The sequence below is a fragment of the Zonotrichia albicollis genome, chromosome 22, assembly GCF_047830755.1.
Source record: "Zonotrichia albicollis isolate bZonAlb1 chromosome 22, bZonAlb1.hap1, whole genome shotgun sequence".
NCBI lineage: Eukaryota > Metazoa > Chordata > Aves > Passeriformes > Passerellidae > Zonotrichia > Zonotrichia albicollis.
Window position 1 is genome coordinate 4,140,225 of NC_133840.1, and position 15,263 is coordinate 4,155,487.

A 15,263-nucleotide genomic window follows, 5' to 3' on the forward strand; every position below is an offset into this window, starting at 1 on the left:
GGAGCCCCAGTTCTCCAACCCTTGGCTGGTCAGCTCTGGTTCACTGTGCCTCCCTCCACCAGCTGCCTGGCCATGCCTTCCTTCTGCCTGATGTGTCCCTTTGCATGTTTTCCCTGCAGGGCTCAGAATGGAATGCCTCCAATTTGGAAGATTTGCAGAACAGAGGGTGAGTAGCTTCAGGCCATCAGCTTAAAAGCAAGAGCCTGGCCACACTTTTCTATGCAACAAACTATTCCATACCTGCTGTATAACCTGAGTCTTATTTAAGGGATTGCAGATCCAAACGAGCTCTTGCTTCCTCCAAACTCCTTGTCCCACAAACAGGCACCTTAATGTGAAAGGATCTTACCCTGACCTTGACTGATGTCCCCAAGGCAAACAAAGGAAGGCAGCAAGCTCATAGCTATAAGTAGTAAAAAGCTGCAATTACTGAACTGGATGCTGCATAGTTGGCTCTGTGCCCTCAGCCCCAGCCCATAGTTCTGGACTGATTACAGAGGCACTTAGGACCTCCAGGCTGTGCAGGAAGGAAAATGTGGAGAAGAGCATTTGTTCCTCTGAGTGGGGCCCAGTAGGAAGTAAAGTCCTGTAGGAACCCCACCAATGGGTTCCTCTGTTTCCTGCCCTTTCTACTTTTCAAGTTTAGATTGTCCTTTCTCTAGACCAGGTGGTTATAAGCACCAAGACTGTGCAATTAAATAATTATTCATGAGTTTGGCTTATTTGTGACAAACCAGTGGAAAAAACTAATTGTGCTGGTGAACTGATAGTGTAATTCTGTACCTCAGAAATTCAGCCTGGCAAAATTGACTCTTCTTGGTGAGCTCAGGGTCTGCTCTGGTTTCCTTGAGTCCAACAGGTCCTACTTGATTGCCAGTGATCTCATACCTGCTTGGGAAAGGGGATGTCACCCTCTTGCAGTTCCCTTGTTCTGCCTGATATCCCAGCATGAGTGCATTTCATAAGCATCTTACGAGCAACCCTCAGGGCTAAAAATACTGAGTGCTGTGTACATAAATACCACATGCTTTCTCTAGCAGTTTCCTTTCCAGAAAATTTAGGGATAAGAAATAAATCCTCCCCAGTGGCTCATTGTCTGTTACATCTCTCTATGGTTGTTTTATGTGTTTGTTTAGCTCTGGTGTTACTGGGAGGCTTAGGCTTCCATCTTCCTGTGGTTTTGGTGCAGCAAGAGGAGAGATTCACAAAGGGGTTGGAAAAGGTGTGCAAACACCAATTGCAGGAGCTCCTGTGGCACAAGTGTTGCTGACATGTAGAGCAGAGGTGATGGGCAGTGTGAGCTGACATTGTGCAGAGGAAGTTTCTATCCATGGATCTCTGTTATCAGGCTCTGAAGTGCCCAGCAAAACCTATTGTCTGTGCTAGCTGCTGCTTCCTTGCATTAATTCCTGGTTTCCCAAGAATTTTGTTGAAGAGTGCACTTCCAAATGCCCTTGGCAAAGCAAGGCAAGGCTGCAGTGCAGCAGTGGGACATCTCTGAACTGGCTGTGTTTCCCATGCAGGGTACGGTACATTTTGAATGTGACTCGAGAAATAGATAATTTCTTCCCTGGGCTCTTTGAATACCACAATATCAGGGTTTATGATGAAGAAGCTACAGATCTTCTGGCTTACTGGAATGATACCTACAAATTCATCTCCAAGGCAAAGTAAGTCTCTTCAGAAAACACAACACACACATTTAGAAGATATATACTAAGCATTTTGTTTTCCTGCTGATTTTCTTAACTGATTTTCCTCCTTGCATACCTAGCATCACAGCGTTTTCATTTTGTGATTTGCAGTAGAAGAGCATCTCTGTGCTAGAGGCTGCTCTGAACTGCTTCATATCTTTCTGGGATGTGTTTCTAAATTGTGACACCATGTTTGTGGTACAGGTTCTCTTTTCACTTGGAGTGTGGCATGAAGCCAGTGGGCCATTTGGGCTGAGCTCAAGGGTGCCACACTAGTCTTCAGAGGTTTTCCTGTATCTCTGTGTTTTTCCACTGTGCAATAACAGCTTCAGAAGAGCTGTTGTAACAAAATCTCATAGGAATATTAACAAGACCTTGTTCTTCAGTTTCTTTGTGTGTCTTGCTCCAGTTTGTAAATTGGATTATCAGATCACATCCCAGACTCCAGCTGTGGCCACAGTGCTGAAAATATGTTCGATAATTCTCTGGTAAAGAAATTGCTGTTTTCTTCAGCTTGTCAGATGTTTTCTGTTTAGTGATCCTCTTTTGTTCTTTCTCCCACTTTAGGAAAAATGGTTCTAAGTGCCTGGTGCACTGCAAGATGGGAGTGAGCCGCTCAGCCTCCACAGTGATTGCCTATGCCATGAAGGAATATGGCTGGAACCTGGACAGGGCTTACGACTACGTGAAGGAGCGGCGCACGGTCACCAAGCCCAACCCCAGCTTCATGCGGCAGCTGGAGGAGTACCAGGGCATCCTGCTGGCCAGGTGGGTGCAGGGATTGATCCTCATTATCCATGTTGAGGTGTAACACTTCAATATTAATCCATTTTTGTGTTGTGCAAGCTCGGGTTCATAGCAAAGGTAGCGCTCTGTTTTCAGGGTTAGCACAGCCTGGGAAAATGGGTGTAACCAGGAGCTGTCAGGAAGCTGTTTGACTTCTTCTGGGATGTTTGCTTTTTGGAAAGTAGCATCCCATGAAGTGTTATCTGAGTGCAGCATTCAGAGCTATGCAGGCTCCAGCAGAGATAAATGATGATCCTGTTGCTTGTAACATCACTTGGCAGGGAACTCGCTTTGTCTCCTCACAGTTCCCCGTTGAACATGCCCCTCCTCAGCAGCTGGTCTGGTTTTATTTAGATCCCTTTGCTAAGTGTTGGTGTGAGGGGAGGGGACAGGATGTTCTGTGCATTGCAACAGTGGTGTTTATTCCTGCCTGGAGTCCTGAGGCTGGTCTGGAGCTGGGCCTGGGTATGGGCAAGTGTGTTGTAATCCCAAGCGAATCACCTGACTAGCAAAAAGACATAAATATTGCATGTTTCTAGGCTGTGTTAAGCAATGTCTTCACGTGATCAACAGGAAGGAGGTAGTGATACTCTGTTTTGCCAGGTTATGGTATTTAGTTTGGGATCCTGGTGTGCTTTGCCTGGAAGCAGATCTGCAGAGTTACCCAATCTGAGCCTCCTGCCACAGGAGGTGATCTTAGCTGGTTTGGACCAAAGTAAATAGTAAATTTCAAAGCTTTTTTGGTGCAACTGGGAGATGCCTGCTTTTTGTAAAATCATTTAGGTTGGAAAATAGCTTTAAGGATGAGTCTAGCCATTGTTTTATATACTGTTATTTACAACAGCTCTGTCACTCATGTACTGTCTTTAGGGCACACTTCTTACCTCTGTCCCTTCATGTCTATTCTATCCACTTGCAATGACCTCCATTCCCTTTCATTGTAATAACTTTTTCTTCCTCCTTTGCTCTCCACCTATTCCCATCAGCCTGACTGTGTTTGTTGTTGGGCCAGGCCTGGATTCCCAATTTTTATACCAAAGCCTTGGTCTGAGCTCCCCTGTCACTGGAGTGTGCTTCCTCTTTCCCTCTCTGCACAAGTAAACAACCTCAGGGCTCCTCCCAACTTATTCCCTGACCAGGTGCACCCACAGGAACTTCATCCACCAATTCTTCCCATCCTTCCTCTCCCCTGCTCCCCAAACCCTGCCTGCCATACTGACCCCCTTTCTTTCTAAAAAGCAGCCAAGTAGTATCAAGTCTCAGGACAGATCACGTGGAATAGACAATTTAAAAAAATAGTGCCCTGCTGGACTGAAACCCCTGGAGACAGACACCACACCTGCCTTGGGTGCCTCATGTGACACCAAACATGCTGCTGGCACCACTTGGTAAAGGTCAGTGCTTAACTCTGGGCCAGAGGTGACCTGACCAGTGCATTGAGTGTGCATTGAGCAGACTGAGGAATTAGATTTCATTGGTGTAGATTGGATTGAGAAAAAGAAGTTTTTTAGGTGTGAAAAATGCACCAACAGGTTGGTGAACACCTGGGAGGAGCTCTGGTGTGGGAGCAGCTGGTATCTCACATCTTCCAGCCCTGAGCCCAGCAGTTGGTTTGGGTAATCTGCCAGTCTGGTAGCTGGTGACATGCCTGCAAAGCCACCCTGTACAAACATTTTGGTTAAGGATTATTTTTCCCTGTCTTTTAGTAATTTATTTTTTGGAGGTATATCTTTCCTGTTGCCACCATTTATAGCATGTGGCCTCCCTTCCACTGAAGCCCTGCCCTGCTCTGCAAGTCCCTGTACAATGACACAAACAGGATTGCTTGTGAGGCTTTAAAAAATGCAAGAGCAGTGTGTTACATCTGTGTAGCATGAAAAAGCCTGCAATAAATGAAGCTTCACTGAAGCAAGGAATGGCCACTCCATGCTGCAGAGACTGTCCCTCTTTATCTCAAAGCTGCATTTTTTCCTCTTTCTATGCCCTCTGGCTGCATTGTTTATTGCTGCAGTATTCCAGGACAGGTAAAAAAAAAAAAAAAAACAAAAACCAAAAAAAACCAACAGATTGACACTCATGTGACTGCTCCAGTTTCAGGGGGAAGGTATGTGAGGGCAGCCATGTGCTCACACTATCCAGTTACGGTTTTGTGCTGGGGTTATAGCAACTGGGATATGTTTTCCAGCTGTAAAATAAAAACCCCCTGCCTGCTTTTAGTCACAACAACAAGTGTGTATTGCTCTTTGGGACTGTCATACTTCCTGGGGTTAGTTAAACTGTCCCCTCCCTCTGTTGATAAACACAGCAAGGCTGAGCCAGGCCTGTTTCTGGTATTAGTTATAGATAAGTTACAGGAAACCAGTGTTTGGGATCTCCTGTGCCTGGTGCAGCTTGTGAACCAACAGCAGTTTTATACCCAAGCCTGGAGAGCTGGTGGGAGGTGTGGGGGCCTCCTGGTCCAAAGCTGGTGTGGGTACAAGCACTGGGAATGTTTCCCAGGAAGGTCAAGAGGCAGCTGTGGGCTCCTGTTCTCTGACCTGCACCTCATGCAGGTTGTCAGACTGGGAATGTGTCAGACTGGGAGATAGCACAGCACACCTCTGCCACTGGTGCTTGACATCTGGTTTGGTCCTCAGATCTGTGCCAGTTGCTCACCCTGGAGGGTAATTCTGACTTTCAAAAATCAAATGTGCAGCAGAGAGCTGGATCTGAGCACTGAAGTGCCCTCAGAAAACACCAGCAGCTCCCCAGGCTGTATGAGCAGAGATGTCAGATGACATTCCATACAGATCCCAAGCAAGAACCTGCCTCAGGGACAAGCCTGTTTCTGCTGCCAGTGTCGAACTGCTCCCAAACCCACTGGAGATGGAGCATGTGCACCCCAGGACGTGCCTTTGGCCTCTGATCTTGACCCTCCTCTCCTGTGTCAGGACCTGATTCTGCCCTGTGTCACACGGGGAGGTTGTCACTGATTATAGGGTTGGAAAGCCAAATCTGCAATGGGTTATTTTTCTTAGCTGTTGGGCACCCACAACTGAACTGGCACGTGGTAATTAGCTCAGTACCATCTGTTAATTAACTTACCGTGGCCACTGGATGTGTCTGGGAGCGCCTGCTCCTGCTAGCAAGGGACTGGAGGGTTTTTGCAAGATCTGCAGCTCCAAGGAGGTTTCTGTGGTTTCTGTGTTCCTCCTAGGGGCAATGGGTGGAAACACATCCCTGTGGCCATGGCCACTCAGCAAACCCTGGCAGCCTGGGCCAGCTCTGGCATTTCATGGCAAGAAGTTGCCTGCAGTGCTGTCTGTAAGCCCAGGTGCATGGGTTGGGGATTTTGGCAGGTGGAGTTGAGGAAGGTGATGCAATGCCACTGGCAGTTATTTGGCCTTTTGATGGTTCAGACTTTCCTAAAGGGGCTTTCCAGGAGCTGGAGGAGTTCTGAGCTTCCTTCCTGTGGAAGGTGGGTGGTAATTTGGGCTGTGTGTTTACTGTTGAGGATGTCTTGTGTGTTTTTGCACACACCCGCCTCTACTCATCCCACCCTTTCCCTTGGTTACAAGAGGCAGTTATTGATTACTGAAACTATTCAGAGAAGGAACCATGAGGGAAATGGGACTTTATAGAAATGGGACTTTATGGAAATGGGACTTTATTCAGTGTCCACCACCTGCTTGTGTCCAACACAAGAGGTTCTCTCTCTTCTGGTCACCTCTCACCTGCTAACAAATATCAAAGTGCTGGCTGAGAAAAGAGGACCAAGTTCTGTAGTCAATTAAACATTGCATTTGAGTGGATGGATTCAGTACTACTGAGGAATAGGGAGGGCTGTGTGGAGCAGAATGGTGCCATGGAATTTAGCTCCTGGAAAGTGGCTCATTGCTGGGTCAGCTTCTCCAGCAGCAGGTCTGGCCCTGAGCTGTTCAGGTGAAGCCGCAGCTGTGGTCAGTGACTCCAGCATTTGGCACGGTTTCTGTTGTAGGTTGTGTCCTCTTACAACCAGGTGGATCTGGCTGTGGTATGTAGAAGTTACTCACTGTTTTCTTTTGCTCTCCTTGCCTGCAGCAAACAGCGGCACAACAAACTGTGGCGCTCACACTCGGACAGCGACCTCTCGGATCACCACGAGCCCATCTGCAAGGCTGGGCTGGAGCTGAACAAAAAGGAGATCACCACCTCAGCTGACCAGATCTCAGAGGCCAAGACCAATGACAACCAGCAGCCCATGTCTCCCATTTACTCAGCTGAGCTGGAGAGGGAGCAGCAGCTCCCAGAGGACACAAACATGATTGAGGATGTGTGTGTGAAGGAGAGAAGGATCCACTTAGAGTTTACTTGCAGAAACTTCCACACTGAGCAGATGGAGGACAAGCTGAACCTGAACAATATCAATGGCTGTACAGCAGGGTGCTGTGTAGACTCTGTCCCTTCTGACAACTGCCGTGCTTCTGAGGCCTTAATGCAGCTCCAGCACTCTTTGGAAATGACAGAGTTTCCTGATCTGACAGTGGATGATCTGGAAAAAGATGCCCTTAAGCCTGATATGAACGTGCACTTGGTTCCCATGGAAGAATTCACTTCATGCTTAAAAGACTTCCCCCAATCCCCAAACCAGAATTCCCTAGGTCCCCAACAGAACCCTCAGCCCGAAGTGACAGACCTCAGCACAGACAGGATTGATTTCTTCAGCGCTTTGGAGAAATTCCGCTCCCGAACCTGCTCCCATTCCAGGCCAGAGGAGCAGGGCACTGGGAGGAATGGGGTCTCCAGGGTGCCCGTGCTGGAAGTGCCACCTGCTGCAGATGGAGGTGCAGATGCTCGAAGGAGCAGCCCTGGAAACTCTCCTCAGCCATCCGATGACTCTTCCACGGATGAAGAGCAACAAAAGGTTAAAATAACTTGCTCAGGTTTTTTTAGGAACTGCTGCTTGTCCCTATCTCTGGCTGTTTTCTGCTCTGGGGTGGCTGTGGTTGGGATTTTCTAGCCCTGCTTTCAGTGGACATAGTGTTTGGGGAGGGATTGCTTCTCCCTTCCTTCCCTTTTAGATACTTGCTCTTTTCTGCACTTTTTCCTTAAACATCAGTTTGCTGGCATTGGCAAGGCCATGAGCCGACCTTGACCTGACCTGCTGTGCTGTTCTCATGAGAAACTTATTTTTGAGTTTTGCATCAGGAGAGCAGAAAGGTGGGACTTGACCCACTAATATAGCTAGATCCTGAGCCCAGCCAACATCCCAAATCTGACTTGAGAAATCCACCAAAGAATGGGGCAAAACTGGCCCTTTTCCCTGGTTGGGAAGCACTAGCATTGGGGTAGTAAATCAAGGCAGGTGTAGAACTGCCACTGCTGGAGGAAGAAATTAACCTGTCCAGGTCTGAAGTGATGGGATTGGTCATGGCTCACTTCTCCTGGGTAGAGAGATGGTCTTGACAAAATTTAGTAACCTCTAAATTTAGGTACCTTTTTCTCGTAATTGCTTTTCAGCCTCCAGGACTCTCACAGGGATTGATGATGTCCGGGGCCATCATTTTCTGGGAGCTTCTCTTATTTAAATTCCATCCTGCATTGCTTGAATCTTTTCCATCTCCATGTGAGGCAGTAAGGCTCTTCCAAATATAATAGGCCAATGCTCTCTCCTGTGATTTAGCAGAGTGTCTGTGGGGACAGGGAGTCCCCCTGGCCATTTTCCTCTGGGAAATCAGAGCATTTGGTCATTCTTTTTGCTGTACTTCTGTCTGCTCCATACATGAGCAGAATTTGTCATGTTTTCAGTTCAGAATGGTATTTTAGCAGTATTAGGATTCTTTTTGTTTGTTGGATTTTTCTTCATTTAGAAAAACAAAAAAGCTACCTTTCCTTGGAGTTTGTTGTAGTTAAGGTTCTTAGATCTCAGTCTAAGTGACAATCCAGCCTGGAGTGTGTTAAATTCAGTCTCGGAGACAGTAAAAAACCTACGTAAGTGATCACTGCTCTTGTGATCAGTCTCCACACACTGCCACATGCTTTTTTGTTCCTTTGGGGATGTGCACCCCTATTTTCTCTACCCTGCTGCTGTTTGCTCCATGTCAGCACAGCTGATGCACTTTGTAATTCTCCTGTTTGTGTGTTGCAGGAGGTCCCTGAGCTGCCTGGTGCAGGTCATCTCACGAGATCCCACTCGGAAAATGCCATTTCTGTGAAGGAAATTATCACAGAGATCGAGTCAATCAACCAGGGAGTAGGACCTGCCCAGCAGAAAGAGGGTTCAGCCAACCTCAGCCAGACACCAAAGAGGAACACGGTGCATGACCTGCCAGTGGAGGTGATTTGGGCATCAGAAAAGTTGGAACAGAGCGAAGGAGCCTGTGCTGGACACCAGGAGAAGGAGAAGGACCCTCTGCCAGCTGAGCAGGAAGAAGCCCCATCTCTGCAGCTGTCTTCTGGTAGATCAGACCTGGAGGAAAGCAGCTCTGGTGGGGAGCAGCAGGAGCCTCGTGGCCCCACCAAGCCCGAGCCCAAGTGGTGCCCCGGCTCGGTGCGGCGAGCCACGCTGGAGTTCGAGGAGCGCCTGAGGCAGGAGCAGGAGCACCAGCACACGGCCCCAGCCTGCACTTTACCCACCCGCAAGAACTCCAGGAACGACTCCCCTGCTGCCGAGCTCCTGCCCCGGGGCAAGAGCGAGGAGCCGCCCCTGGAGCTGGCTCCGGAGGGGGACAAGGCGCAGGAGGAGCCGCTGCAGCCTCCCAGGGCAGAGCAGCCCGTGGGCAGACCCCTGCCTGCACCCCTCGGGGCCCCTGCCCAGCAGTCCCTGCCCGCAGAGCCCAGCCCGGCGCAGGAGGCAGCAGCACAGGAGCACAGGACAGTGGTCTCGTTTGATGGGATGGAGGAGCCATCCCTGCCCTCCCTCCTCCCAAAGAGAATCGAAATCATCGAATACACCCTCACGGTCAAGCCTGCGGAGCAGCGCCCCCACACAAGCTGTGAGCAGGGCGGGCTGGCCCCGGCCACCCCGTCTCTGGATGAAAACTTGAACCCCTCAATGCGCTTGGAGAAGGCTCCAGCGGATCCCTCGCTGCCGGAGCACGCGGTACGCAAGCAGGCTGCCCTCACCCTGGGCAGCCCCAGCAAGGAGGGCACTGGGAGATCTGCTCACCTCAGTGCTGCTGCTCCCTCTGCCCAGGTGACCTGTCCACCCTCAGCCAGCCTCGAGCGCTCTCCTTACCCCTGTGTCATTCGCCTGGAAGGTGTCACCGAGCAGAGCACGAGCACAGATGATGAGCTGGTCACGCCTTGTGGCACCGAGGGAGATGCGACTCTGCCCTTCAGGGACACTCCCAAACCTCTCTGTGGGGACACTGCTGGCACCTCAAGGCAGCAGAGCAGCGAGGACTTCAGCAGGCAGCGTGCTGCAAACATGGACCTTCGGGACATCTCGTTCCTGTGTTACAGCCTCCCCCACAGCTCCAGCAGCCTCAGCGTGGAGGAGCACTCCAGCAGCCCTGGGCCGGTCAAGCAGCGGGCCAAGGAGATCGAGGCTCGGATCCGGCACGCAGGGCTCACCAGACCCTCCCACATGAAGCGCTCGGCATCCCTGGCCAAGCTGGACTGCCTGGAGCTCTCCAAGGACGACTTGCACGACAGGGAGTCAGCCTCTTCCAATGCCAACCCCGTGCTCCTCACCTGCGTTGCCCTGGGTCGAGGCTTTTGTGGGGGGAGGTCGGAGAGGGGCTCGGAGAGCGCGTGTGGGAAGCATCGCCTCTCCTCCCCAGAGCCCACCAGGCATTTTGTGGAGCAGCTCAGAACAGCCGAGTGCATTGCCCAGAGCATGCCCGTGGAGAGGCCGCTGGCTCAGTACGCCAAAGAGTGCAGCTCCAGCCAGCAGAGCTTGTGCTCCAGTGCAGATCCGACATGGACTAGCTCCAGGGAGAGCCCTCCGCTGCTCCAGGTGCAGGTCCTGGACTCCTTGTCTCCATCTCAAGCTGTGGCTGTTGCCCCACGGCAGCAGCACGGGAGAACTCACCCTCTGAGGAGGCTCAAAAAGACCAATGACAAAAAGCGGACAACCAATCCCCTCTACAACACGATGTGATCCTGGGCCCTTGGCTGTGATTCCTTACCCAGAACCTGTGGTGTTGCTTTCACACAAGGGGCAGGTGTAATATAAGGAACATGCACTTTATTGGTTAATTTTATATATATTGTCAATTTACTGTTCCTGGCGCATGTAGGTGTGGGTTGGTTCTTCTGTGTGTGACTCTGACTGCAGGACTGTTTGGGTTTTTTTAAGTTTAACTCAGATAACCTCAAATGTTCTTTTTTTTGTTGTTGATAGTTTGTTTTAAAAGAACACCTTTATCATGAGAAAATGGAAGTTGGCTTGCTTTGGCAAGGTGGAGTTTTTGCTTACAACCAGATCCTAGTTCCTGACTTGAATTTTCCCCATGCCTTGAAATGGTGCTGGGCAGTTGGTGGGGTGAGAGCCCCTGTAAATGTGAAGGTTGTGCCAAGGTCCCTTTGTTTGGCCTTTCTTTTATTCTGCAAACTGGAACTCCACCATGCTGGCAGATCCCTCACAAAGCTGCTTCAGGACAAACACCCTGGGCTCAGTTCAGCTGGTGCTTCCCCATAGGGAGCACACAGGGGTAAATCTTCCCAGTGGATGGGCTCTAATAATCCTGGGCAGCACCAAGACCAGCTCTCCCATCTGCCGTGGGGCACACAGAGCTCTCTGCTCTGGAGGTGGGGCAGAGCTCCTCCAGGAGCTGCCAGGTTCACCTCTACCCCCAAAGCCAGTGTTCTTTTAAAACAAACGTCTCATTAGGGTTTTAACCCTCCCATTACTTGAATACTGCTGTGGGCCTTCCAAGTTCATGGCCATATCATCTGTCCTCTGCCCCAAAGCTGTTCTTGTGCTGCCTGAGTTTCCCTCTTCCCCTCTGCCATGCTCACGGGTGTTTCTGGTGGCTCCCAAAACTTGAGCTGTTTTTGTTACATGACATACTGCCCTCAATGCATAGCTTTGTCCTCTCTGCTGTCACTCCTAACTCTAGACCCAGAGGGAAATATTTTCTGGAAGTTTATTCTTTTTTTTTCTTTATTTATTTTTTTTCCTAAATTGTATATTTTTTTTTTGTCTTTTCTATGTTTTTTTTTTTTTAAAGAAGGGCAAGACTGCATTCTGTAAACTGGAAAACAAGCCCACGTGACTCAAACTCAGTGCTGTTCTTTGTGACCTGCACAGACATGGGAGTGGATTTGACATTATGAGCTGTCTTCCCTTTCCAGAAGTGAGCCTGGATGCCAAATGTGTCCCTTCTCCTCCAGTCCTGTGTGAACCCCCCTTGTCCCACTGTGGGAGGGGCATTGTGTGTCTGTCTGTCCATCTCCTTCCTGCTGCAAGCTGGGTGCCAGGGGTGCCAGTTGGACATGGAAAGCCTTTGGCTGCTCAGAGCCATTCTGCAGGTTCTTGCTTCCCTGGAGAAACTCTGTGTGAAGGCTCTGCTCCAAATTTCAGCAAATTATTTTGTGGTTTCTGAGCAGTTTGGCTGAATCAAAGCTCCTCATTTCTAGCAGTGTGCATCAGCAAGTTGTCCCTGTGCTGTAGGAGCAGAGGGAAAGGCCAAGGGGAGGTCTGGGTCCTGTCCACAGTCCCGTGGCAGGTCCTGTCTGAGCTGTGCTTGGCCGGGGCCCAGACCTGCCCTCTGGGGAGGAGCAAAGCAGCGAGGAGATGCAGAGTGGCTCAGGCTGCTGAAGCCCAGCATGGAGAGGACGTGGTGTGGGAGGAGCAGCAGCCCAGCCATGCCTAGAAAGCAGCCCTGAAGCTGCAGAGCCTTGCAGGCTCAGATGGGACAAACTCCCTTGAGCTGGAGAGGAGCGCACAGCACTGGAGCCTGCTGGAGTATTGGGAAGCAGCATCTGCCTGCCCTGGGGTTGATGTGGGGTATCCTCAGCCTGTTTGGCAAGGTAATGCCACCTTGCTGCCCTCCTGCAGCCCCCAGGTCCTCCTGTGCTGCCCTGCAGCCTGGGCAAGGTCTGTGAGTCTCTCTGTGCTCCAGAAGCCACGAGCTCTGTCCCTCCCTTTCCTCAGCTCTGGCAGGGGGCTGTTACCCCTGCTGGGGCACAGCCCTGTCCTGGGTCACACAGCACGTCTTCCCAGGCCATTTCAGTCACTAGAAGTCACCCAAGCCCCTGGCCCAGGAGGCCAGATATTTCTTTGGGACACTGGAAGACATGTGGCTTCTCCTAGCCCGCTCCAGCTGGCTCCGGAGCAGGGCAGGCACTGTGCAAAGGCCAAGTGGCTCATGTCATCTGCAGAAGGACAGGTTCAGTCCTTGCTTCCCCCACAAACTTCATCAGGCCCCACTGCCCAGTGTTCTGACCCGAAGGACATGCCTGCCTGCCCCTCCAGGGGTGGAAGGGACTGGTTGCCCCCAGGCTGCCTTGCACGGGAGGGTGTGTGCTTGGCTGGCAGCATGTCCTGGTGACAAGGATCTACTCAGGAGGAAAAAGCCCTCTGTAGAATTTTTTTCCCTTGAGAAGGCAGGAGGAGGAAAAGGATTGGGTTTCTTTGCCCAGCTTGATCTCAGGAGAAATGCCCTGTGGGAAGGGTCTTCAGTGCAGACCAGAAATGCTGCTTCCTTCCAATACTCAGCTGCTCTCCGGGTGCTTCAGCTGGGGAGAGCAGCAGAGGGGCAGAGGCCCCTGCAGGGAGGTGCTTTGCTGTCCCTTGTCCTTGGCTCTGGCCCAGCACAACTGGTTTTTCTCTGAGAAGGCTGTGGGCAGGCAGAGGGAGTCAGGAATGGTGGTTCTCTTGCAGAGTGATGAAGGCCTTGGAGGTCTGGAGGCTCTGAGCAGGATGGCAGGAAGGGGATGGACTGGAGGGGTATGGACCTCCTTTTCCAGTGTCTGGGCAATGAAGCCACCAAGGCCCTGGCATCAGAGGTCTCTGCTGGGGACAGTTGTCCCTTCTCCATGCTGGTGGCTCTTGGGAGGTGATGTCTCTCTCCTGGTTCCTGCAGCCACCCCACAAGAGCTTCTTGTGACCTGCTGAGCACCACAGGGAGCAGCAGCACCTCCAGGGTGCTCAGCAGCTGACAAGCCTCGCGGGTAGAGGGGGTTTGGGAGAAACGTGTTGTTTTAAGGGCATTTTTGTACAAAGCAACTGTTCTTTGGTCTCTGGCGAAGCCTCTCTGAGGACGCTTTATTGTTTACATTGACTCCTGTACAATATCCCAGCCATGGCTGCCCCGTCCCGGCCGTACTGTAACGTGTGAGCCTTGCACAAACGGGCTGTGTGTGCGTGAAACTGGTTTTACACTGCGTTCTGTTGCACTCGGTGGTGTGTGTGGGTGCTCTGTGTGTGTGTGTGAGTGTGTGTCTGGTCTGCTTGAGAAGTTGTGACCTGTACAAATCTCTCCCCTCTCGGCCCTTTCCTGGGGGCGCAGTCCCAGCGGTGGCAGGAGGTGACACCCAGGTCACTGGGATGTTTAAACTGAGATTAGCTCAGTGTCCCTCTGCCAGCCAGGGCATGGTGGAAGGGATCCCACCCCACCTCCGGCTGCTCCGGGGACCTCCTGGGAGGAGCGAGCTGGGGATCCATGGCCACAGGGGCACCGCACCCGCCGGGGGCTCCGGGAGCCTCGCAGCTCTCTGGCAGGAGGAAGCCATACCCACCACAGGGCCCCGCTCCCTGCACGGTGCGTCCTGCCTTAACTCGGGCCTGGCTCCACACAAACACCCCCAGTTCTCCCCAGGGGAGGGGCCCCGAGCCCTCGGTGTGGGGCAGAGGCAGGTGCTGGCCTGGGGCAGGGCTCGGTGCCAGAGGTGCTAACAGCCCGCCCACGCTGCAGACATCTCTGTTGGCACAAGAGAAGGTGCCAGTGCCTTTTATTTTCCTTTCTGGAGATGTGACGTCCGTGCGCTGGTTTGTAGGGATTGTCCAGGGCCGAGCAGCTGGCGGTGGGGCTGCGAGTCAGGGAGGGGAGCGCTTCTGTCTGCCCCTCCTGGATCTTCCTTGGTGGCTGGGATCGTCCCCTTTCCCCTAAAGACTTTATGACCGATGTGCTCAGCTGTTTTTAAATGTGAACTTGTGCACTGATGTGCAGATTCAATGTTCTTGTTACCGAATGAATAAAAGTTTTATTTTGAAGATGACAAAGGCGTGTGGCTTCCTGTTTGGGATTGGGGCTGAGGGGGTTTGGGAGTGATCTGTGCTGCTCTCAGAGCGTGGGGTGGCAGTGGGGGTCTGGAAAGTCAGAGCAGGGTTGTTCCCTCTCATGGATGGCCCCATCCTGTCCCAAGTGATGGAGCTGTGCTTCCAAGCAAGAGATATCTCCAGACCACACTGCAGCTGCAGGGAAGATTCCAGGGATCATGTATTTAAAACTCTCAGGATGCTGCAGGTGCCCTCCTTGCACTGCTGCAGACACAGGAGCTGTGAGGAGGGTTCTCGTTTAAGCTCCAAGGGGGATGTGAGGTTTTAGGTGGACACTGGACAACTTGTCTCTGGTTTTGGTTTTGCTCCATTGTGGCAAGAAAGGCAGTGCAAGGGTCTCTGTGCCCTTGCTGTAAGCGAGGGACTTGAGAAAGCCAAATTCCCTGGGCTCAGGCTCACCATCCATGCAGGAGCTTCCCACCAGGCCAGAACTGAGTGTGCACCAGGGTGTGGGGCTGTCACTGCAGGGCTGTCACTGTGGGTCTGGCAGTGTCTCTGGGGTGCCCCATGCCTTCCTCCTCCCCCCAGCACCAGCTGGGGAAAAGCTTCCCAGGACCTTCACTTGCTGGGGATGTGTCTTGGAGTTAAGGACACGG

The 15,263-nt window shown here is 51.6% G+C and overlaps 1 protein-coding gene across 3 annotated transcripts in view; it reads left to right on the plus strand.

The window, feature by feature from the left end:
- Window positions 1-14,601, plus strand: part of SSH2 (slingshot protein phosphatase 2) — an 89,802-nt gene extending 75,201 nt beyond the window's left edge. For all 3 annotated transcript variants that reach the window (XM_005493502.4, XM_074556794.1, XM_074556793.1), the window contains 5 exons: window positions 120-166; window positions 1,524-1,670; window positions 2,262-2,462; window positions 6,540-7,362; window positions 8,587-14,601. In XM_005493502.4, the coding sequence (XP_005493559.2) occupies window positions 120-166; window positions 1,524-1,670; window positions 2,262-2,462; window positions 6,540-7,362; window positions 8,587-10,542 (3,174 nt within the window). In that variant the 3' untranslated portion in view covers window positions 10,543-14,601. The remainder of the gene's footprint in view (window positions 1-119; window positions 167-1,523; window positions 1,671-2,261; window positions 2,463-6,539; window positions 7,363-8,586) is intronic.
- The last annotated feature ends 662 nt before the right edge of the window (window positions 14,602-15,263 follow it).